The following is a 25,776-nucleotide window of genomic DNA, read 5'->3' on the forward strand; positions in this document are numbered from 1 at the left end:
GAGAGGCCCGCGTACGGCAAAAAAAAAAAAAAAAAAAAAAAAAAAAAAAAGAGCTTCTGCTTTGGGTGTTAGTGATGAGTAAATGGGCACCAAATTATAGAGACAGTTGGGTGCCGGATTGAGTCATTTGGATTCATGCCTGTTTTGCAAAGTGAAGGCTGGGGAACCAGGTCACATAATTCAGGGTCAATGGTGGCATTTTTAAGAACTGAGTGGTCAAGAGTTTTAAATGCCACTGAGAAGTGAAGTAACCAAGAACTGAAAAATGATAGTTATCACGACTGAATCCTCAGTCATTGTCACAAACAGCCCTAAAGAATGTACTGAAGCACATTGTTTGGTGGCATATATTTTGGAGGCCCTCACTGGACTTTTTTTCTGTGGCTTTTTAACAAAGCATGGTTCCTGCCCTGTAGTGTAGAGATGCATGAAAAGAGAATCAGGATTAATTGAGATTTAGGATTCTCTACTGATTTAAAGAAGTTCATTAGCTCTGACAAAGTCATGCGGCGTACATCCGCGATCTACCTCAGCTTCCTTTCCTAAAAATTTTGTTTGGGAAGAATCAAAAAAGCTAAACTAGCCATCCCTGACTTTGGGGAAAAGCAGGGCAGACTCTTACAAGGCGCCTGTAAGAATTGTCCTATTGGCATGCTTTGCTTTGTTGTTTTTTTTTTTTTCCTTAAATGAATAGTTTCTCTGTTAATTGGGCACCTTTTGTAGGTGTAAAATTTAGATTACATCTTGAATTTGCGCTTTCACAGCTACTGCTACCTCTAACTGAAATCTCCTCTTGAAATAGGTCAGCTGTCATTTACTGTACTTTGTTAAGTCTTTTCCAGATTCCCCTAGGCATTTAGCCACTTCCTCTTCTGTGCTCTGCAAATCAGGTTATGTTATAATGATCTGTTTACAGCTCTCTCTTCCCTATTAAACTGTCAGTTCCAGGCTGTTCTGACCTTGAGAGGAGGGGCCTTATCTTATTCCCTCTTTTACATTCCTTGCCCAGCCACACTGTTTTCCCTGTGGAGGTCCTGGAAACTGTGGGTGGTAGGTGGAAGGACCTGAGCCTCCCAGGTCCTAGAGAAATAGTGCAGGGTGCTAGTAACTTCATAAACCAAACACTGGTCGACTTGTTAGTTCTCGGTATCCCTGGTAATCTTTCAATCTTTCAGAGTCTCTTTACAGATCTCTGCTGCTCCATTATTGTTTTTCTCCTGGCAGCCATATACAGAACCACCATGCCACTGTGATTCTGCAAACATATTATGCTGCCATTTTATTACAGAAATGTTTGCCTTCAGCTGGGATAATTTTATAGCATACACGACAGTGACTGCACGTAAACCAGATCTGCTAGAATAACATAAAACTTCCTTCTTAGTTCATTTTAAAAGTGTTGTGTTAAAACTGTCCTGATGGTGTGAACAGTTGAAGACTTACATAACACAAGGTCACATTGGTTTGGGGTAGATGTAATAGGCTTACTACATTTTAACCTTCAGATATTCTCCTTAAACATTGTTATGAGTTGTGTCATTTAAAAGGGGCTGTCCTTTGCTTTTAGAACTATGGCAAAAGTTATTTTGTTGACTTCTCTTTGACATTTTCAAGAATGTGTTTTGTTTTCCTTTTTAGTGTGAGAAGTTTAAACAGAGACTAATTGAGGCTAGCAAAACCTTCACTTTGAAAAAAAATAAATAGGACAGATCCATGAATGACTGACTACTTTTCTAAAACATATGCAAACCCTTCTGGTTATAGCAAACTGTGTCGGCTTGCTTGTCTATATTTCAAGCTACATGATGAAACAATCTTGTTTTCTCAACTTGAAATGCTATTTTTAATTTTTATTATAGCAGTTTCATATGAAAGGAGTGTTTCAGCTCCAGTTATGTTACATGCTAAATTTAGTCGTAAGACAACTCACTTTGATGTATCTGCACATTTTTATGTCATTAGCATTCTAACAGGATATTTCCAGTAAGTTTTGTAAAATGGTTTGTCCGTACTCTTGTTAAGAGTCACCATTTTGGTTGAAGGGCATGAAATGCAGAAGAAATATAGTCGGTCATTAAATATGAGTTAACATTTAATCAAACACTTGTTATGTGGTAGGCACTTTTCCGATTGCTTACATGCTTTTTCTCATTTAATTCTCACAAAAATCCCATGAGGATTAAATTGTTATTTTTATTTTCCATATAAGGAAATTGAAGCATGGAGAGGCTAAGTAACTTGCCTGTGGTCAGAAAACTGTTGAGAAGAGCTGGGCTTGAACTTGGAGTCTTCTGACTCCAGAGCCTATGTGCTTGTGGCCATTAGCTAGACTGACTCCTGTGTGAATAAGCATATGAAGAAAGGTTTAACCTCACTTGCAATTAAAACACACACACAGGGCTTCCCTGGTGGCAGAGTGGTTAAGAATCCGCCTGGCAATGCAGGGGACATGGGCTCGAGCCCCGGTCTGGGAAGATCCCACATGCCGCGGAGCAACTAAGCCCGTGCGCCACAACTACTGAGCCTGGCTCTAGAGCCCACGAGCCACAACTCCTGAAGCCCGGGCACCTAGAGCCCGTGCTCTGAAACAAGAGGAGCCACTGCAATGAGAAGCCTGCGCACCACAACGAAGAGTAGCCCCCTCTCAGCGCAACTAGAGAAAGCCCACGTGCAGCAACAAAAGACCCAACGCAGCCAAAAATAAATAAATAAATAAATAAAATTTTAAGATAATAATAAATAAATAAAACACACACACACACAATTAGAACCGTATTTTCTGTTAGATTTGCAGAGGAGGAAAGTAATTGTTAATACCCAGTATGTGGGAAAGGAGAAATCTAATGCACTGAGGTATAAATATAAATTGTTACCTCTTTTTGGAGGGCCAAGCATGTGGATATTGAAAACATGCACGTGCTTTGACCTGTCCATCCCACTTCTAAGAATTATCCTACACAGCTAAATACAGAAAAGTACAGAGGTGTCTAGATCATGATATACATTGAGCACTATTTATAAGAAAAAATTTTAAATTAAGTGTCCAGTAGGAATCAGGTTTTGGTAATTGTGATGTGCGGCCATCAGAAAAGAAAAGTTAGGGATATAGTTACCGACATGGAAAGCTGCCCATGGCATATTGTTGAATTTAAAAAGCGGGTTGCAAAACAACATATATAGTTTGAGTTCCTTATATTGAATAAATATGTGTTTATATACACACAAACTCTGGTCTAAAAGAATGTTCACCAAAGTGTTAACAGCTGTTATCTTTACTGCTAGTTGGTCTAACTTAGGGATCAGATGTATGGGTTTTGAGTCCTGCTCAGTCACTTACTAGCATTGTGACCAGAGGCGAGTTCCCTAACTACTCTGTGCCTCAGTCTCTTCAGGAAAAGGGAGATAATTACAGAACCTACATCTTTGGGTTCTGAGGCTCAGATGAGTTTGTAAAGTGCTTGACATAATAAGTGATCAATTTTTATTATCGTTATTATCATTTTTAGGTGTGGAACTGCAGGCAATTTTAGCTTTCTTTATACCTTTTATTGGCTGAACTTCTTTTTTTTTTTTTTGGTGGTACGCGGGCCCCTCACCGCTGTGGCCTCTCCGACCGGGGCACGAACCCGTGTCCCCTGCATCGACAGGCGGACTCTCAACCACTGCGCCACCAGGGAAGCCCTTGGCTGAATTTTTTGAAATAAGTATGTATCAACTTTGGAAACAACAGCAACAACAAAAAAATGTTTTTAAAGGAATCATTTAAATAGGTTTGCTTACAGTTTTAACAGAAAATATCTATGTAGAGCTAAGGTTATTTAAAATACCTCCCTGAACATTCTTCACGAGTTCTTTGCAACCACGTATGCTGGTATTTTACCCTATGCTATGTGCCAACTTTAAGGGAATTGAAATCATATTTTACTCTTATGGCTGGAAGGCATGCATAATCACAACAAACTCTTCTGGAGAAGCTGCCTCAATTTGCAGCTGCAATGACATACTGGCGCGTGACGTCAGTCTGGTGTCAGACTGGCAGGGTGGCAGGCTGGCCGACAGCCACAGTGCATTTCCTGAGTGCTCAGTCCTCACAGCGCTCATTTGGGAGCAGCTCAAAGACAAAGCAGTGGAGTGTGATTTTTATTCCTGTAACCCCTTTTGCCTGTAGTTGAATGTCTGTTTACGAATGTGATTTTGATGGAGGCTGGTGAGTAATCCTTGTTACTTTCATGTATAATAATAAATAGCGGATGGCTAGATGAGTGGTACTGCTTTTTTCTCAGTTAATGATCCTCTGATAAGTAATCTTTGTAGCCCTAGTGCCAGGCACAGTACCCAGTGCAAAGGATTTACATATGATAAATATTTCTATAACTGAAGTATTGTATTCTTGTAGAAATGTAAGTGCATTGTTAGGCTTTTCAGATGACTTGAGCATTTTAAGATGTAATCTTCCTTTTGGTCTCTCCTTAACTTGAAGTTGCATAAATGCACAGTAGTTGCAAATTGCTCGAAAGCCTAAAGATTTTTGATTATTGTTTTAACTTCTTCAGAGGAGAAGCTTGATTCCCCCCCTCCCTTCAGGAGAGCCAAATGAATAATTCTCAGAAGTTCCTTTGGAGGAGATGCTAACAGTACTCATTATATAATACTTTTATTAAAAAGTATATTACTAGTCTAAATTAATTAACAGTTAGCTGAAGCTGCTAGTTATTTAATTCTTTAATTATCTGGTAATGTGATTCAAAATAGGAATTCACAAAGTAGGATCCTCAAAATAGGAATCCTCATTTACCTGAAATTTAAGAACAATATAACGGCAGGAGATTATTATAGACAATATTTTGACATTTAAAGTAATTAAATTACTACTGCCTTTCATTGTAAAGGCTGGCAACATGCCTTTAAAGATTTCTTATTAGCAATTTTAATTCATGTCTCTTTGAATTGCACTATATGAATTGATTTAGTTGTTTTGAAATCATTAGTTTAAGAAGTAGGCTATGTTGGGTAAGTTGTGTGTGTGTGTGTGTGTGTGTGTGTGTGTGTGTGTGTGGCTATTTTGCTTTTTTCCCCCTTCATTTTGAGTGGATGAATGATGTTATTTTAATTTTAATTTCATACTGTTTATATAGTATAAACTGAAGCCTTACGCTTTGTCATTTCTGGCATAATTCTTTTCTTGCAGGTTCAGTAGCAGCCTTGTGATTTCAAGGTCTTTTAGAGGAATTTTCCAACAAAGTTTTCTCTTAAACAACAGGCACTTTTTACTTGTAAGTCTAGTTGAAGAAAAGACAATACGAAAATTCTTAATAAATGTGAATATTTTCACATCAATTTCCTGAAGCAATTGAAGAATAAGACTATACATATTTTTTAAGTGAATAAGATAGGTACTGAAAGGAAGTGATCTAAATCAGTTGTTTCTATGCAAATGTGCAAAGATATCAATAATTGCCTTATTATGACTCCTAATACATTGTATTTCTTCTATATTTAGAAGCACAGGATATAGAAGTAGGGTTTCAACTTTATTTTATTTGACTTGACAGTCTTAGTTCAAGATCCACAGTTTTTCCAATAAGCTGCAGAATTTTCAGCTGAAAATTCTTCCCAGAGCGAGAAAGTATATAGAGAATTCATTAATATTTTTTATTCCCTTTAAAATTTATCTCAGATCTACCTAAAATATTTTAACATGGTTTTAAAATAGCCTGTGTTTTAAACTTAATCAGTAAGTTACTGTAGTAATGATGAATTGGAATATATTCAGTATACATTCTAAACAAAGATGTTTTTGAAGCATTATGACATCAGAGGTCATTGGCCTAAACGCTATTAAAGTTCAAATGAAGACAAGCTACTTAAACTTTTTTGTATGAACAGGAAATTAAATCTGGCAAAACAAAAAAGAAGGGAGGATGAGCAGAGCTTGTTGCGGGGGAGGAGAGATAACCTGAAATTGACTTAAAAGTCTGACTCAAGTCTGAAGCACTGGGAATAAAGTGCTTGTCTGTTTTCTAGTGAATAAGGTGCGCTTTGAGGAACTCTTTCCACCAGAACTGAAGCCTGATGGTAAAATATAATTGCTGTATTCTTCAAGTCTGAAATTTAGCTTAATTAGTAAACTCAGATGGAATAGTAATTCTTTAAGCCCATATAGCCTATTTTTGTTTCCTAGTAGTGGACAGTACAAAACCTTGTGCTTAATAGATGCTTAATGAATATTTGAGCATGAATAAATGAATTGATGAAGCAAGTGAAATAAGTGAGGAGAATATCTTGATCCTGTATTAGAGAGATTTCATCTTTTCTGGGATGATGAACACCTACTAGTTGTCTAACCAACTAATAGCATGCCGTGGCCTTGCATTCTGTTCGAAGGAAGTGTCTCCAGAGTAGAATACGACCATCGCAGTGGCCTACAGTGGCCATTGGAGTTCATTGCCGGCTTTGCTCACTGTGTCTCGGTCTCTGCTGTGGGAAGTGGGCCCTGCCCTGGTATTCTGGGTCAGATTTCTGTCCAACTCCTACCTCATGTGTAAGTGAGAAATTTCTCAGTACTTGGGGATAATGATTTGCTGACTAAACTGAGCCTTAGTTAAAGTGCTGTATGCGTCACCTAAGTGCATTATTATTTGGACCTTTTCAGAGTTAAAAAACATATATTCCTTTGAAATTGAAGTGACAGAGAACCTAAGAATGGAGCAAATACATTGCTTCAAAACTTATATAATAAAATTTTTACATGTAAATATATTTTCACTTAAAGCCTAGATTTTCAGCCCCATTTCTGTGCCCCCATCCCTTCAATCTATGCTAACTCTGGCCACATACAAATATTCTTGCTGATTCATGGAGGCTCAATTCAAATGGCAGCCACTTCTGTGCCACCTTCCGTGCTCTTCCCCGTTCTAAGCAAGATCAGTCCCTAATCTGCCTCCCCTTTGTGTTTCGTTTTTGGTTGTATTACTTCTCCTATTTGTTTATGTATAATATTGTTAAGGCTGTGTGTCATCAGTGCCTGTCTCATATTGAATGAATGAAAGTATTTAAGTTACACAAAAACATAGCCATTTTGAAAGAAAGTACTGTTTTTTAACAAAATCTTTTTGTTGCATAAAGGTATCATTTGACTTATTAGTAACTCCCTTTTTGTTCTTGAAGTGGTTTAGATAAAGCTCATGCAATATTAAAATGATTAAAAACTATGCAATGAAGGATAGTAAAATTCAATGATGAGTGATTTTTTTTTTTTTCTGTTTGAATTGAGCTGTTTAGTCTGTCAGCTTGATTCTGTTGGGAAGAATGTTTCATCTACAATAAAATAATTGGATCTTTTTTGCAACTGTGTGGTTATTTAAGTGTAGGTTAGAATTAGGTTAACTTTTTAAAGTAGTGTCTAACCACCCACAAAAGCAAAAGAGACGGTGTTTAAATTCCTCTTTTTCTAATTTGTTGTCTGCTTCCTTCCCAGTGGTATAATAAACTTACTTTTTTTTTTTTTTTTTTTTTTGCGGTACGCGGGCCCCTCACTGTTGTGGCCCCTCCCGTTGCGGAGCGCAGGCTCAGCGGCCATGGCTCACGGGCCCAGCCGCTCCGCGGCATGTGGGATCTTCCCGGACCGGGGCACCTCTCCCGTTGCGGAGCACAGGCTCCGGACGCGCAGGCTCAGCGGCCATGGCTCACGGGCCCAGCCGCTCCGCGGCACGTGGGATCCTCCCGGACCGGGGCACGAACCCGTGTCCCCTGCATCGGCAGGCGGACTCCCAACCACTGCGCCACCAGGGAAGCCCTAGTAAACTTATATTTAATGCATGTTACAATAAAACATTACTAATTAGCATTCATTAGGGACTAGCAGAGTTGTCTGAATTAATGAAATTCTAGGTTATATATATATTTTAATGCCACATTATTGCTTTTAAATGCCAAGAATATTTCTGACTACTGACATGTTTCCAAGTTGGAGTTCTGCTTAGTTTTATTTTAAAACTCCATTAGAGGGCTTCCCTGGTGGCGCAGTGGTTGAGAGTCCGCCTGCCGATGCAGGGGACACGGGTTCGTGCCCCGGTCCGGGAGGATCCCACGTGCCGCGGAGCGGCTGGGCCCGTGAGCCATGGCCGCTGAGAGGCCCGCATACCGCAAAAAAAAAAACAAAAAAAAAAACAGAACTCCATTAGATTTTTGTAATTAATAGTTTTTTTATACAAGTGACTGTAATTTTTCAAATAAGTATTCTTTGAAACCTCTAAACTATACCCTGTGATCATTTTTACTCTGTTGTGTGGTTTTACAAGGACTTTTTACATAGATCATTCAATAGTAAGCTTTAACCTTAGATTAGTTGTACTTCACATTAAAGATAGGGCAGAGAGCCAGCAACTTTTTAAAGCAAGGGTGTGACATAATATTACTTCTTTTCAGGAAAGCTAACTCGACCTGCACATTCAAGTTTAGCTACTGTTTAGTGAGGGCTTTATTAGGTAATGGATGGTGGTGCTACCAGGTACTTGATCCTTTACAAAGCCCCATGGAGTAAAGTTTGTTGTTGTTTTGGTTTTGGTTCCTGTTTTACAGGAAGAAGTTGAGGCTCAGTGAGGATGGTCTAAATGGGAGATATGCTGATTAAAATGAGTTGGATTTGGATGTTAAGAGTCTTGGAGACATAAGAGCCTAGACTAAGTCAGTGATGGAGATGCCGTTAGCTGTCTACTTGCGTACGGTAATTTCTGGGTAGCATCCAGAAATGTCACTTGATTCTTGAGTGCTTGACAGAAAATTACTCTGGTGGATTAGCTTGTACATTCTAAGAGCCATTTTTCTGTTTTAACCATAAAGTGTCATTTAACCCTCCCATTTAAAAGCTTCTTAAGAATCACTTAAATGGCTTCCAAGTGAGAGAATTATCTAAGTTATTTTAAGCATTTTTGTGTATAATGTAATTTATTAAATGATCTAAAATGTAGCTGTTCCATAACGCTCAGGATGGATAACAGTTATTAACGTGCTGGGTACATTTTGTTCGTAACAAGCATGGTGTTAATTGAATTATTCTTGCACTACTTCCAAAATTATTTAAAATCTATTGTAAAATTTATTTTGTAGATTCTAAATGAGCATATTGGTTTCATTCAGGAAGGTTTTTTGCAGAATATGATTTAGAAATTTTCCCTAAATACAAAAAACTAAAACAGATAAATTTATGTGTCTCATTTTTTGAATTTTTTATTTTTTTCCTTATTTTGTTCCTAGTCTATAATAATGCTTTCAGCTTTGTACTTTTGCAGCGTTGCATCATACTCCTATTTTCCCAGCGGGAAAAGCAAAGTTTTCTGTTCCTGTTGGGTGATTCTGTAAAACCCATTCTTTACTGTTGTTGTTATTTGTGCTTAAATTCTTTGGGACCGATAATCAAACGTGAGGTTACATTTACAATCATGTGGTGATGATGTTGTCTGAGCAGCTAAGCGTGGAAAATGATTGCAAAGGCTTAGGAAATAAGAAGATGGAAAAGAAATACTGGGTTTAAAATTAAGTTGGAATCAGAACAGGTTTCATTACTGTGCTTCAGATAGAAATAGTCTTGGGATGATGCTAAGCAATGAGACAGAAAGGAGAAGAGGGAGGATACACGTCCATGGTCTGTGCAGGAGGGAAGGCCCTCCAAGGAAAGGACTGTGTTGTGTTGTGCTGTGTTTCAGTTACACTGGGAGAAGATGTCGGGCAGAATGTAGAAGTCCCACTGGCTGAGATGAGTCAAGGAAGGGGCAGCTGCTGAAAGTGGGGGAAGGGGGACTAAACAGGGCACAACTGAAACCTTGGGGACCAGGTCTCCGTGTGACTTCTGACGCCTTCGTAAATGCTGTGAGCCTCAGTTTATTCACACGTTAAGTGAGGATAGTAACGCAGACCTCAGAGGGTCTGTGTGAGGATAGGTGGTCAAGTTTCCAGCGTAGCGTGCGACAGAAGGAGTGTGTGAGCAGCGCTGAGTGTGACCCCACGTGGTGATTACTATTTAGGTGATGATTTTTATGTTTATTGTTGGGAGCGAGGCTCATCGAGGCCCTCACACCCGTTCAGTCCTTCATTTCCCCCCAAGAAATCTGAGCCAATCCATTTCCTGAATGATGAGAGGAGAGAGGAGAGATTATAAAGGGTTAAGAGTGTAGGGAGAATTTGTAGATGTGGGTAAATGAATCACTGAGGTTTGAGCAGGATGTCTGGAAGCAGTTAGCTCTAAGTTAAAGGCAAATGGCATTTAGAACTAAATGTGGGGAAAGGAAATATATACTTTACATGTTTTGCAAAGAAAAAAAATTACAATCTTTTAGATTGCTGACTCAGTGGTTATTTCTCCACATAACTAAGGCTCAAGAATTCAGTTTCTCTCAAGAAAAGGCATGGCACTTTTAGTGTTTTCTTTTATTCTTAAAACACTGCTTTTAATTGTAGGCATAATTTTCCACACTTCAGTTTAAAAATAAATTGCAGAGTCAGTCATTGTGGTAGTCAGATTTCAACATAACATTTTTCTCCTTTTTATTTAAAGGAAAATGAATTTAAATAGTTACCTGCGTAAGACATTAATCAACTTTACATTTAACAATATTTAAAAATTTATCCTGGACCACCATAGAACCAATTGTGGAATTCATAACTAACAAATAAAAATAATATTTAATAACTAAATCACTGCTACAAACATGTTTTTTAAACCTAATTTGAGACTGAGTCTCAGAGGGTAACATACAGCGTTATGATTTCTATTGATAAAAGCTGTTGAACTTTTTTCTTTTTTTTAACTGAAGTATAATTGATTTACAGTGTTGTTAATTTCTGTTGTACAGCACAGTGATTCAGTTATACATATATATATATATATACATTCTTCTCCATTATGGTTTATCACAGGATATTGATTACAGTTCCCTGTGTTATACAGTATGACCTTGTTGTTTATCCATTCTGTATGTAATAGTTTGCAAAGCTCTTCAATTTTAAAGTAAGCTGAAAAGTATAATTGTCTGACAGTGTAATGAAACCAAGGCCAAATTGAGAACGTACAATGTTCTTTTTGGTTTGAGTGGAAGCATCTTGAAGAGTTGTCAGTGAACATCCGAGCTGTTTGCTGTCTGGTTTTCTACCTTAATTTGAGAAATACAATCGCTTCCATAATCCCCACATCTCTCTGCCTTGCTCCAGTCGAACAACATTGTGGGTATGTGGCAGCTTGTATGGGTTGGGCCCTTGTAAAAGTCCAAGTCATGATACTGGCTTCTCTACCAGGGTTGCAGAAAGAATTGCCAAACCACTATGATATCCTATTTTTCTTAGACTAAATTAAATCCTTCTTTCTCTCCCATAAGGGAAATACATGATGATTCTGAGCAAATCATACAAATGGGTTTGCAGCTGAATTTAGTAAGAGACAACCAAAATCTCTTCTGTGGGACAGAGTTTTCTAAAATAACATATTTTGTTTGTGCATAGTAGATAAATTTTCAACCTTCTTGCCATGGATACACATATAAAACACTACCTGATAAACCTTGCTTTGTCTAATGTATTACTCAAAAGAATTATTGGCTGTTACTGACAATGTTAATAACAATTTCAATATTTATTTCTTAAATTAAAAAACAGAATGGATTTTGTAGTAAAGTGGTCATTGGTGTTACTCGTGAAGCAAAGGTATTTTTTTTAAAAAAACACAAAAACAAGTACTCCTGGGGAGAATTGGAATACTAAGAAGTAGCCAGTACATAGTTATTAATGGCCAAAACATTAAAAAGAAATTTCCTAACACCAAATGCGAAGGCAACAAAAGCAAAAATAAACAAGTGGGACTGCATCAAACTAAAAAGCCTCTGCACAACAAAGGAAACAGTCAACAAAATGAAAAGGCAACCTACCTAATAGGAGAAGATATTTGCAAATCATATATCTGATAAGGAGTATAATCTCAAATATATAAAGAACTCATACAACTCAATAGCCAAAAAAAAAAAAAAAATCCAGTTAAAAAAAACGGGCAGAGGGTCTAAATAGACATTTTTCCAAAGAAGACATACAGATGGCCAACAGGTGCATGAAAATGTGCCTCAGCAATACTAATCATCAGGGCAATGCAAATCAAAGCCACAGTGAGCTATCACCTCACACCTGTTACATTGGCTGTCATCAGAAATATAAGAGATAACAAGAGTTGGTGAGGATGTGGAGAAAAGGGAACGGGAATGTAAATTGGTGCAGCCACTGTGGAAAACAATATGGAGTGTCCTCAAAAAATTAAAAATAGAACTCCCATGTTGATCCAGCAATTCCACTTCTGGGTATTTATCCAAAGGAAACAAAAACACTAATTCAAAAAGCTATCTACACTGCCCCCCAACTCCCACATTCACTGCAGCATTATTTACAATAGCCAAGATATGGAAACAACCTAAGTGTCCGTCAGTGGATGAATGGATAAAGAAGATGTAGTGTGTATGTGCGTGTGTACATACACATACATGTACATACGCACACGATGGAATATTATTCAGCCATTAAAAAGGAAGGCAGTCTTTCCATTTGCAACAACAAGGATGGACCTTGAGGGCATGATGCTAAGTGAAACAAGTCAGACAGAGAAAGACAAATATTATATGATCTTACTTATATGTAGAATCCTTAAAAAGGGAGAGAGAGCTTATAGATAACAGAAAACAGATGGATGGTTACCAGAGGCAGGGTTAAGGGTAGGGAGGGTGAAATGGGTGAAGGAGGTCAAAAGGTACAAACTCCCAGTGTTAAAATAAAAGTCATGGGGGTATAATGTACAGCATAGTGACTATAGTTAATAATACTATTTTGCATATTTGAAAGTTGCTAAGATCTTAAAAAGTTATTATCACAGGAAAAAAAAATTTTGTAACTGTATGGTGACCGATGTTAACTATTAACGAGACTTACTGTGATCATTTCACAATAGATTCAAGTACTGACTCATTATCTTCTATACCTGAGACTAATGTAATGTTATATGTCAATTAATTTCAAGTTTGAAATTAATTAAAACAATGCAAAGGAAAACAATTTTTTTCTGAGGATGTAAATAAAACCTCTAGAGTTTCTAAAGTTCAGCTTAAATCACCCTCTTTACCTTCCCAAAGCTTCCCAAAAGAATAACCCAGTATAGCATTTTCCTCTTTTATCAGACAGAGCAGGAAAATCTAGTTTTGAATATGCTAGTACCAGTATTTTCTTTGAAAACCTATGTGAGTTGCTTTCTCTAAGAAAAATGAAATGTTTCCTTAGCTAATAGCCTTTTCCTTCTCCTTCTTCCTTGCTATTATAATATAACCTCATTTTATTCACTTTCCTCTCTGTGAGCCACAGACAAAATTGTGAATGTTGAATGGTGTGAGTTCACTTACCGTTGATTGAATTAGACGTAGACGCATATGTCTGGCTAATGAGAGCCTGGACAAGAATGGCCGGGGAGCTCTTGGGAAATTTCTTGAAAAGGAATATGTAAGCAGAGACTTTCCTTTCACCTCTGGACTCTATGGTCTGCATGTGATGTTTGGGAACACAGCAGCCAGTTTGGGACTCTACACATGCCTAACTAAACAGGACAAGCCAATCAGTGTTGTCATATTATGCAGTCATGAAAAATATCTCCTTGAAATCTCAAATGTTCTTATTTTTAAATCAGGAATAGCGTCTTTCCATGCTTGGTTCAAAGAATATAATACCATGTGCTGTACTGATTCATTATATGTAGCATTACTCTAATTTTTCATTTTAATTTTTTAATCTAGTACTCTCAGTACTATATTCATTTTTGAAAAAAATCAGACAAATCCTGATGTTTTAAAGAACTTCTTGTGAGGGTATTTTACCTACTTACAAATAAATATCTGATATAAAATTTACATTTACGCTCAATAAAAGTTGCAAAGTTTTGGCCTTATTGTTGGATGACAGGAGTTTTATAACCAGATTTCATTTGTCAGTTCATAGTCAGTTGTGTTACATACTTCATCTTTTACCTTGTGTAGTTTGAAAAAACACTCCATTAAGAATGAAACAGTTCCGGCTTCCCTGGTGGCGCAGTGGTTGAGAGTCCGCCTGGCGATGTAGGGGACACGGGTTCGTGCCCCGGTCCGGGAAGATCCCACATGCCGCGGAGCGGCTGGGCCCCTGAGCCATGGCCACTGAGCCTGCGCAAAAAAAAAAAAAAAAAAAAGAATGAAACAGTTCCTTCAGTGTTACTGAAGTCAGGAGGACCCCACATGCCGGGGAGGGGCGGGCCCCCTGACCCAGGCCCACTGACCCTGCGCAAAAAAAAAAAAAAAAAAAGAATGAAACAGTTCCTTCAGTGTTACTGAAGTCAGTGTTCCTGACTTTTGTCATTATACTAAAAAATTTAAACACCATGTTAGCAGACATCTTTTTTCCTCTCTTTCTAAACCTGTAATTTTATTGGGGTTTATATTTGAAATGTGCATTTTATGCATCTTTTTAGTGTATGGGGGTTGTTTCCTTAGGGGTGTCGTTGGTTGGAATCCTCCCTTTGCTCTCCTGCTGAGAGCAGACTAGCAACGTGGACTGAACCAAAAAATGTCTTCCTTCGGCAAGCCTGGAAATGGACCCCCATCATCCCTGATCTTCAGAGCGCTGCCCCACAGTCTCAGTTACTCTTCATATAACAGAACCTGCTGCTTAGAGTTGACTCTAACCCACTAAATTTTGTTTCCCTAAATAGGTTATAGGAGCCATGTAGTTGATCAGCTTATTCCTTTTTGATGTAAAGCTCAGAACTGCTTAAACAGCACACCTTTGCCCAGGTTTTCTGGTACAGTTACTTCCATGATGCATTGTTCACTTCACAGATAAGATCTGAAAAAGAATAAGGGAGTAATGAATTTCTGTTCCATCTCCAGTAGATATGTCATTTTTAATTTGTTTTTTATATAATTTGGTGGAAATATACCATTTTATACACACACTGATTTATTCATCTTAAGATCTTTTAAAACCAAATTATTATTGAATGGAATAGTTCCATAAAGGCTGGAATTAAGCAGGTCTTTCATTTGATTTTCTAGTTTTAGCAAATGATTAAATGTCTAGTAATAAATAGTGAAGAGGGCATAGTGCCAAAGAACAAGCAATTTGTGTTGCAACTTGTCAGTTTCTTGATAACCTTTTCTAAAAATGGCATTGATTCAATCCTTTATCTGGGCCTTTGATAGAGCATGATCCTCAGATTCAGCTATTGGATATGACCAATTTCCTTCAGTCCTGAACTCTCTGGAATAGCAGAAGCCTTTTTTTTTTTTTTTTTTTAAGTGTTGTCTGTCACTATTTAAAAACCTTCTCGAATACTGCCTTAAAAACATAGCTACTCTTGCTCTGGAGCTTTTATATTAGAATTACTTTTCTCCTCTATTTTTTGTTTTTGGACATATTAGGGGTATCTTGACCAGAAGCATGAAAGCCAAGAGCGATCACTTTATTCTTCTACAATAAATACTGAGTAGTGGGATAACATGAGTTTTTAAACAGTTTTGGGGGTATGTGTTAATATGAACTGTTACAGTTTAAACAGGTGACTGAACAGTAGTCTGATGACAACAACATATGCTCAAAGTCCTGTAGTTCATAACAAAAATAAATAACAGTTATCGAGGGCTTGTCTGTTCCAGGCCATGTTTTTACTCTTAACATCCCCGCTAGACAGTAAGTTCCACGAGGGCAGTGATTTTTACGTTTTATTCACTGCCATCCCCAGGTGCCCAGAACAGTTCCGAACAAGTAAAGTAACAACCTGTGACATAGCTGCTGTTACCTAATTGAGGCAGTTGGGGCTTGGACAGGTACAGTAACTCGCCTAAGGTCACCTAGCTAGTGAGAGGAAGAGCTGAGATTCACACCTAAGTGGTCTGATTCATGGACCAGTGGTCTCAGTGGCTGCTTCTGTTGTCTCTAGAGAAGAACAGGAACACAAAGAAATAATAAATGTGGCTTGTTTGGTAGAGTTCGTTGTTAGAGGGCTATGATGGTGTAATGCAGGGTTTATCAACCTCAGCACTGTTGATATTTGGGGCTGGATACTTCTTTCATGTGGAAAACTTTCCTGCACGTTGCAAGATGTTGAGCAGCGTCCTGGCCTCTACCCACTACACACCAGCCGCAGTGGTAACATTCAGAAATATTACCAGACAATGGATGGACAACATGGTCCTACTGTATAGCACAGGGAACTATATTCAATGTCCTGGGATAAACCATAATGGAAAAGAATATGAAAAAGAATGTGTATATATGCATAACTAAGTCAATTTGCTGTATAGCAGAAATTAACACAACGTTGTGAATCAACTGTACTTCAATCATGTATATATTACCAGACATTTCCAAATGTCCCCTGGGAGATAAAAATCATTCCCAGTTGAAAACCACTGGTCTAAACCTGCACATGAAACCATCACAGACACAAGTCTGGAAGTAAGAGTTAGGTGGAGGCGAATACTTGGTCTCATATTTAGAAAAGTTTGGACCTCCTCCTATGCCACAATGAGTCAGAAAGAAGGGAATTAGTTTGTTCTGTGACCATAAGGGTATTTTATATCAAGACCTGAATTTTATCCCTTCTTTATAAGGATTCCTCTAGAAGCACAAATTTACATAAAACCATATCTTTTCAATTTTTCCCTTTCGGTCATGAAGAGCATAAAATCTCTGGCAAGGATTTTTAAAGTAACACCTTGTCTAGTAAAGCTTCAAATGCATTTTTAGTAGCACAGAGGTATGTTAGTTCATAATTTAGTAGCACGGTCACTTTTGCTGTAACACGGCACGTGTCTTCCTAAAAATCGCCTCTCTGTGCAAAATGGGACAATGAAAGCATGGGGCTTTTGTGGAAAATGGGTTTAGGGGCACAGCACTAAAAAACCTCCTTAGTAACACATAAAAATAAAGATAGGAACCTAATGAAAATGGTAGCACAGTTTCACACATATTAAATGCTTAGAAAATACAAAAATACTACATATACCCTCTGCGTTGAGAAAGCCCTGCAGTTTGCTTGTGGAAATGGAATTGGAAGGGTTTCAGCTTGTGAATTATTGGGAACTGTTGGAAGTAGGGAGTTGTGAAATTAGACAAAGTTGTATCACTGCATGTGGATGGGTGTGTTTCATAAAACAGGCAATGAACTGAAGTATCTGGTGGATGGTCTGAGGGCGTGCAGGTGTGTGATTTGTGTGCTCCTAGGGGCTGTGTCATCAAGGCGCAGTTTCTGCACTCACCTAGACTTTCTCATGGACGGGATCATGCATAAACAAATGCAGGATTTATGTGACGCTCAGATTGTTCCTTAATATATGAATTGAATTGGAACACACTTCTACATGAATGTTGTAGGAAAACTGATGGTACTCTTGATCTGAATTTTGAGGCCCTTCAAAGGAGGAGAAAAAAAAAACCTTTGGGCTGCAAAAAGGATTGTGAGTGTAGGATGAAAAGATACACTTTGTAAATAATGGACAAACTGGTAGAATTGAAGGCTGGAATCTTGTCTTCCCTGCCCCCTCCTGGCCCTAAGTAGTCACTCCTCTTTTGCACCAAGGAAGGTGGTCATGACGTGATGCCTCGGCCAGCCACCTCCCACAGTGCTCAGTTGCTGTGTGTATTAAAGAACTCATGTATTATGCACTAAAAGAATTCTGTGCATTAACAGAGATAGCTTTTTCCTTATGTTTTCAAAGGTTCATTTGGATTTCATTTACATTGCTGTGATTTATTGGCACTCAGTATGCTTTTAACTCATATTTTTAGTTTCTGTGAGTAATTTAGAAATTATGTTTATCCTTTACCATTACAGTACTTAAAAATGCAACATTAGTATAAAAATGAAGTGCAAATGCCAACATAAATAAGAAGGAATGGTTTTGAGATTTTAAAATGTGTATAAAAATAGATTTGCACGATTGCAGTGAGAATTGCCAATCCTATCAGGTAGTGGAAAATTACGACGTTTAAACAGTTAAGACTGGAATTTGGTTTGGCTGATATTTTTGTTTGTAATACTCTTAATTTATTTTAATTCATTTTAAACAAAATGATTAGAAAACATTACTCTGGTTTTTTATTTGCTAAGTATGTTGTTTTATGGGAGATGACAATTTTGTAACTAAACTAATTGCCTATAAAATCTCAATCTTCTGAATTTGGATTTTATAAAAACCTAGTAATCTTGAATGACTATAATTTAAAATATAAGTCAGAACAAATGAATAAACATTTCAGAGGACTTCTGTGTTTACTTTATGTTACAATTAGGTGTACGTAGTAGGAAAGATTATTGCTTTCGTTAAAGAACAGCAAAAGACTTTCATGTTAGAGTATCCTTCTAAATAAATGAATTTTTAATGTCAATTTAATATCATAACATTAACAGAAAACACATTGGGTCCTTTGGAAAAGTAAAAGAACATAAATATGTTCATTTTTCATATTGGTTTTAGTCACTGAACTTTTAACCAAGATGGAATGCTAAGATTTTTATTCAGTTAGTTTTACTTTAAGACATTGTGATCTTAAAAGTACTTGGACAATAAAAATGTCAATTTCATTGAACTAGCATCCACTTTCGGGGAAAAGAATGTTTGTGCTCCTTTTTGACTGTTCTTTATTTTAATGTCTCCATTGCCCTGTTTCCTTGTCTAATGGGTACTCAAGTCTGCTGTTCCAGAGGTCAGGAATCTCTTATCCCAGTAACCGTTGCAGGGCCGTGTTGTTATAATTTACAGCTTCTAGAATATTAGGATTAGAGTCTGCTATATTCCTTCTAGACAAGATGACATATCATAGGAAAATAATACAACAGGGGGTTATTTATTTTATTTTTGCAATATTGGTTTTTATAAAAAGAATTTGTATATTTCTGTTCTATCTTCCACTCAACCAACTCCAGCTTTTTAATGCTCCTCCCCAAGAAGACACTTTAAAGAAAAAAGATGCTATCCTCCAGTTTTCATTATTAAGGTGTCTAATCTCTATTGCAGATTTACTCCCCTTCTCCCCCACAGTGTTTTATTCTGTTAAAACATGAGAATTTACATACCTTGACACATTCGTGGTGTTCATCACATTTGGGTACTTCATCGTTTTCCACTTATCTCCAGAGGCTGGAGATAACTGCTTTCTTAGTTATTCTGTTATCAATTTATTGCTTATTACATAAACTGATATCCCATTATGAGACTTGAGGTTTCCACTATTGTACTTTTTTTAAATTTGAATTTTATTTTATTTATTACTATTGTACTTTTTAAAAATCAACAGTTAAAATAAAGTCACTTGCATACTTTTTATGTAGTGAAAATATCACCACAAATAAATATCTAAATCCACTACCTCTTAACACCTTTGGACTTTAAAGGTGTTATTGAATGTGTTTTGTACAAAGAAAAAACCACCGCAAAATGCTGATAATTTAGTAGTCTTGTAAACACCAGTTGGTGTAATAAGCGCCAATTAACTAAAGGATTAACAGAAACACATTATATTCTACCGATCATTCTGTTGTCACAATAGTCAATATATAATTTTTTTAAACTGTATACCTTTTCTTTTATGCGGTTTTAGTTTTATTTAATAAAGTTTCTAGTACTTGAGTAACCAATAAAAATAATATTAGTGAAAGTTCAGATTTGGAAAAGGAACTTAAGTATCTGAAGTTTGCCAGAAAGTTTGTGGCCTGTGGTTATAAATGTCCTACAATACAGATCACATGTAATAATCTTTTAAGATTAACAAAGCAGTATTCAGTACAACATCTTGACAATTTTCTCCATAATGAAAGTAAGTTTTCTAAGATCTAGCACACCAATGATTGATCTTCCTTACAGGTTGCTTTGTGGTATGTTACTAAACGGGAAAAAAATATTTGTTTATAAATGAGGTATTTTTTTTAGTATATCAATGTATATTCCATATTATTTTGGGCATCTGTTATTTTTGGCTTAGACCAATAGTTTGGGATTTTTCTCCTCTCATTTCTAGAAAACAATAGGAAGCCTAATTCTGTCATTTGACCTAGAAAGAATAGTATTTCTTAGGCAAAGGTCTTATTCTCCAAAAAATAGTCACTCTTTAATCAAACCAGATTTTTTTTCAGCAAACATAATAAGTAGATTTTTCTTTGTTTGTACATTTCATTTAAGATTTTTGTTTTCTCCTTCAGATTCCATTTTTCTATAGCATACTTCAGGTATCATAAAAATCAATCCCATTACGTTATTTATGTAAAGATTCCTTTGTGAAACCAAAACGCCATAAATTATTGCTCTTCCAGTGGTAACTATGTTTTAATTAAGTGCTGGTGCCCATCTGGTAGTACTGTTAGATTTAATTTTCCATACATGAATTTGGCATTAGGTTTCTGTAACGTACCTAGATTGGGATACCACATAATGAAGGTAGGTGGATACTCATACTTTTCTGTGGCGCACCTGTCATGTAAGATGCAATGATTGTGGAGTCAGATCAACTTACTTTTGTTTATACAATAGAAGAACAAATTGAGGTCATACTGAGGGTGGGCATGGGGTTGGGAGTGGTGAGTCTAGCTGTACTGTAAAGCTGTAAGTAACATTAAAGTTTGTGGTAATAGCACGTACATTTTCTCTTATTCTGTTTTCTTCCAGCCATAATGAAAGGAAAGTGACCTGTAAACATCCAGTCACAGGACAGCCATCACAGGACAATTGTATTTTTGTAGTGAATGAACAGTAAGTAAAGCATTTCATGGAATGCCTCTGTTCAAAATGGGGTTAGTCTAAGTGTCCATCGACAGATGAATGGATAAAGAAGATGTGGCACATATATACAATGGAATATTACTCAGCCGTAAAAAGAAACAAAATTGAGTTATTTGTAGTGAGGTGGATGGACCTAGAGTCTGTCATGCAGAGTGAAGTAAGTCAGAAAGAGAAAAGCAAATACCGTACGCTAACACATGAATATGGACTCTAAAAAAAAAAATGGTTCTGAAGAACTTAGGGGCAGGACAGGAATAAAGATGCAGATGTAGAGAATGGACTTGAGGACATGTGGAACGGGAAGGGTAAGCTGGGACGAAGTGAGAGAGTGGCATGGACATATATACACTACCAAATGTAAAATAGATAGCTAGTGGGAAGCAGCCACATAGCACAAGGAGATTAGCTCGGTGCTTTGTGACCACCTAGAGGAGTGGGATAGGGAGGGTGGGAGGGAGACGCAAGAGGGAGGGGATATGGGGATATATGTATATGTATAGCTGATTCACTTTGTTGTACAGCAGAAACTAACACACCATTGTAAAGCAATTATACTCCAATAAAGATGTTAAAAAAAATGGGGTTAGCATTGAAATTGCTGTTATCCATACTTAATACAGTACAATTTAACAGTTTTCTTATCTGGACATTTGCAGTCAAGCATCATAACAGAATGCCGTCTGTTTACTACGTATGGTATAGAAACATGACTTAAAATTTTTTTTCATGAGGAATGTATTTCCAGAAGCTGTTTTTACAATAGCTCAGACACAGATAGTAAACTCAAGAGCGCAGGATGCAAGGTCAGGGAAACTGTAAACTTGGTCAAATTATTAAACTAATTTGAGCTTAGTTTTCTCATCCTTAAATCAGAGGCAGTGGCAATTAGCATTTCTAAGGATTTTTATAAGCATCAAATGAAATATGTGTGAAAATAGTTTATATACTATAAATTTGTTCACAAAAATTAGTTATTGGTATCATTGTTGTTGTTTTCTTTTCTTTTTTTTTTTTTTTTTGTGGCCTCGCCTCACGGCTTGCAGGATCTCAGTTCCCCAACCAGGGATCGAACCCGCGCCCTCAGCAGTGAAAGCACAGAGTCCTAACTACTGGACTGCCATGGAATTCCCTATCATTGTTACTGTTTTCAATATTAGAATCGCTAATCTTGTAATTAAATTTTTAATGTTCCAGTTAGATGACCAAGTAGCATATCTGTATTAAGGCTTATTAAAATAAACATGATATTAAGTTGTGCTTAATTATTTTTAAAGTAGTTATAAATATTAAGCTCCAACTCTAGAGCTTATTAAGCTCTAACTAGAACCCAGCTGTTTTGAAAAAGTCAGACACCAGCAAGCATTGTTAACTCTAGGGAAGTGTTATTGTACAGTAGTTTACGTAAACAGCAAGTTCTAGTGTTCTGGCATATTATATTTTCAGGACTGTTGCAACCATGACATCTGACGAAAAGAAGGAGCGACCTATAAGTATGATAAATGAAGCTTCTAACTATAACATGACTTCAGACTATGCAGTGCATCCAGTGAGCCCTGTAGGCAGAGTAAGTTATTTTACTTACTGTTAATTATTGATAACTGGTATAATTGGTAATATCTATTACTGTTACTCTTAATGGACTTAGAATTTTAGAATAATCATTTCATTTTTATTATTACGTGAACCTAATTACGTTCGAGGTAATTGACGTAAGAAGCAGTGGCTTAGAATATAAAGTAGTAAGCTTATATTTTAATAATTTAATGATACAGTTTTTAAATATTGTAGAGTTCAGATTTGGAATAATTTTACAAATGTAATGGATGTTTGTGTGAGAAAATAGCAGTTTATTGAATCAACTTAAGTTTTAATGGTGAAGATTAATATAGTGGCCTAGAACTCCCATTTTCTGACTATTAAGTATGCCTAGAATAATATATATTCTATCATATTATGCTGTTTTTTTAAAATGTAAATCTTTTACTGCTAAAGGGAAACCCATCAAGCCACTGTGCTTGATGACTGATGTGTTTAGAACCCATGATGTGAAAAGTGCCATAGCCACATGGAAACAGAAGTGGGTGGGTTTTTTTTGTAATCAGAAACAAAAATGTTAATTGTTTAATCTCTAATCCCAGACTTGTGTGTCTATAAAAGTTCGTAGTTATTGCTTCTTGTACTTTAAACCATAACGTTAATGTTTTAAATTTAGAATTTTAATATTAAAATGTCTTCAAACTCGTAGAAAACCTGCTGCTAAATCTGAATAAATAGTTGCCGTAACGTTAATGCTCAGGTCCTAAATTAAGGATAACAAGAAAATCAATGGATGATAAAAGAATTTTCTTTATTTAGAATATAATTGTGTATTTTATAATAGTAAAACATTTGTAATAGTAAATTATGGTTATTGTAAAGAAATGGGTAATAGACAATTATCTATTTTAAATGCCTGGTAAGGTTTTTTAAATGAAATATTGTAGAATATTACAAGTAAATATAAATTTTCAAATAATGTAAATTATTTCTAATTCTTGTATAACATAAAACACTAGCAGGATAACTCAGCATTATAATGCTTGTAAATTTATACTAATTAGAATCTAGAAAAATGACTTACCAGTTGAGGGCCAGTAAGTCATTGTCTGGAAAGAAGGTTGGAGCCGTGCCTCACACTTTACACCCAAAATTTTCCAGATGGATCAGGTGTTAAAGCGGTAAAAGCAAAACTCTAAAAGCAGTACAGAAAACAATGGAGGTTTTTTTTAAAATAAACTCAGAATGCAGATGGGCTGTCTAAAATATGACATAAATCCCAGAAGTCAAACTAGAAAATGAGAAATCCAACCACAGAAAACTATCATGCATGCATAATATCTGTAATTTATATGATAATTAAAGAAGTATACTGGAGTAGGTATTATGTATGCAGTTATCTGAGGAAAAAAAAAGAGAGATATTCCATAACTATGAAAAGTTATTCAGACGGATAGACATATATATACACAGTGGTATCAGTCGCCTCACAGGGTTGTGTTTGGGTTGTTTGGGTGCTGGGGTCCAGAGGTGAGAAGTAGACTGGTCCTTTTGTATCTTTTTGTACCATTTGAGATTTATACTGTGTTTAAGCATTATCTGTTCAAAAGTAAATTTAAATGTATCCCCCAAAAATGGTTGATATTGGGCCTTAAAATTCTATTATGTACTGATGCAAGCCTCATAAAAGGAGATTCTAATGTAATGTACTAGATTTCCAAAGATTCTAGATAAGTTGAAAAATAAGAGATGAATTGATATTACTTACCTTCATAGAGAAATTCAAATTCAGCTTCTTTGTCTTTATGTTTGTTGGTTACTGCTATCATTCCCCCCAAGATAAAATGTTCACAATAAACACAGCACTATTTTAAAAGATTATGTGTACTTTTAAGAATATGGTAAACACCATCTGTCTGGTATTATCCACGTTCAGAGTTTGTCCGTAAAGAAGAAAACACTACGTGATGTTAAGCAGATCCTTCCAGTCTTGTTTTGACTTGATGTGTGATATGTTTGTTTCTATTTTATCTGTTAGATTTGCTCTTGTGACATGGCACTGTTAACTTTCTTTAATTGGAGCAACACGATTAAATGCAAATATAAATCAAAAAGTGCTGTCATTTGGTTTATTCTTTAAAATGTATTAATATTATTTTTACTCAAGATTCCTTCTATTTAGCAGGTAGTGCCACACACTGTGCCTTTTAAAAAATTGTACACGCAGATGCTAAAGGAGAGAGATTTGTGATCCTTCCGTAATATCCTAGAGGAGGAAAAGTCTTTGTGCAGAATTCTTACATTTGAAACAACTAAGACACAAAAGTGGAATTGCAGTAATTCATCTGAAAAGATTAAATCCTGGAAGTTTCAGAGAAATCTGAAAAGAGATTAAAATTATGAAGATAAAAATAAACTCAATATCTAGGCATTAATACCACATTTTCTGTTGGGCTTTTTTTTTTTTTTCCTTAGACTTCACGGGCTTCAAAAAAAGTTCATAATTTTGGAAAGAGATCAAATTCAATTAAAAGGAATCCTAATGCACCTGTGGTCAGACGAGGTTGGCTTTATAAACAGGTATTTTTTTTTTTTTTCCTATTTGATGTGAAAAAAGGACAGAATCAAAAGGGACCTTTTCTGCCGAAGGCACCTAAGACAATTGTGTAGAGTGGAGAAAGAACTGTAGTGGTCATCCAGATTCTTCACTTCTTATTACCACGGAGAGAGTTAGAGGAACAATGGAGAAAGAAAAAGTAATGGATGTTACTTAGAGATATTGTGGGCGGGGGTGGGCAGGTATTTCTAAATTTGAAATTAAATATATGCTGCCTAAAAATGTTAGGAACAGCATGCTAAAATTATCTAGGCAGAAATATTTTTAAAATGGAAAAAAACAGAGGTATTGTACATTTTTCTATCCTATAAAAATCATTCAAGAAATGTAGAATTATGTACTTCTCTGCTTTAATTTATAGAGAAATCTGATCATGTTGAGATTTTTCTGATTTTTTTCAGATTTTTGCTTCTGTGCCCTCAAGACCGCTCTCTTAAGTGTCTGTACTGTTTTTTCTTTTTTTTGTTTGTTTGATCAAGCATGGGTCACTCAGATACCCTGATAAGTTGGGGTTTGTATAGTTCCATTATCTGGGAAACCTGGTAACTAAGCTTTTTTGGAACACTTGTACGTTTTGGAATTAGTAGGGATGCATGTACGTTGGACTTGGTGACATCTATTTGGATTGCTCGGAGGCTTTTGTTTTCTTTTTCACTTTCTGGTTTGCAACTGGTTTCAGATAAATGAACTCCAGATAACAGATAACTGAGCATTCAAGACCTTTATCTTTCTTTGTCCTGTCTCTCTGATTTTACATGTATACAGATGATGCAGAGCAAGTTAAATATTAGTTCATTGATAGTG

At 36.3% G+C, this 25,776-nt stretch overlaps 1 protein-coding gene across 9 annotated transcripts in view; it reads left to right on the forward strand.

Moving 5' to 3' along the window:
• The window catches only part of PLEKHA5 (pleckstrin homology domain containing A5), a 265,581-nt gene that overhangs the window by 145,876 nt on the left and 93,929 nt on the right, over positions 1-25,776 (forward strand). For all 9 annotated transcript variants that reach the window (XM_028491073.2, XM_028491068.2, XM_028491069.2 and 6 more), the window contains exons 4-6: positions 20,706-20,789; positions 22,263-22,383; positions 24,831-24,935. In XM_028491073.2, the coding sequence (XP_028346874.1) occupies positions 20,706-20,789; positions 22,263-22,383; positions 24,831-24,935 (310 nt within the window). The remainder of the gene's footprint in view (positions 1-20,705; positions 20,790-22,262; positions 22,384-24,830; positions 24,936-25,776) is intronic.

This window comes from Physeter macrocephalus, chromosome 6 (genome assembly GCF_002837175.3).
Source record: "Physeter macrocephalus isolate SW-GA chromosome 6, ASM283717v5, whole genome shotgun sequence".
NCBI classification, from domain to species: Eukaryota; Metazoa; Chordata; class Mammalia; order Artiodactyla; family Physeteridae; genus Physeter; species Physeter macrocephalus.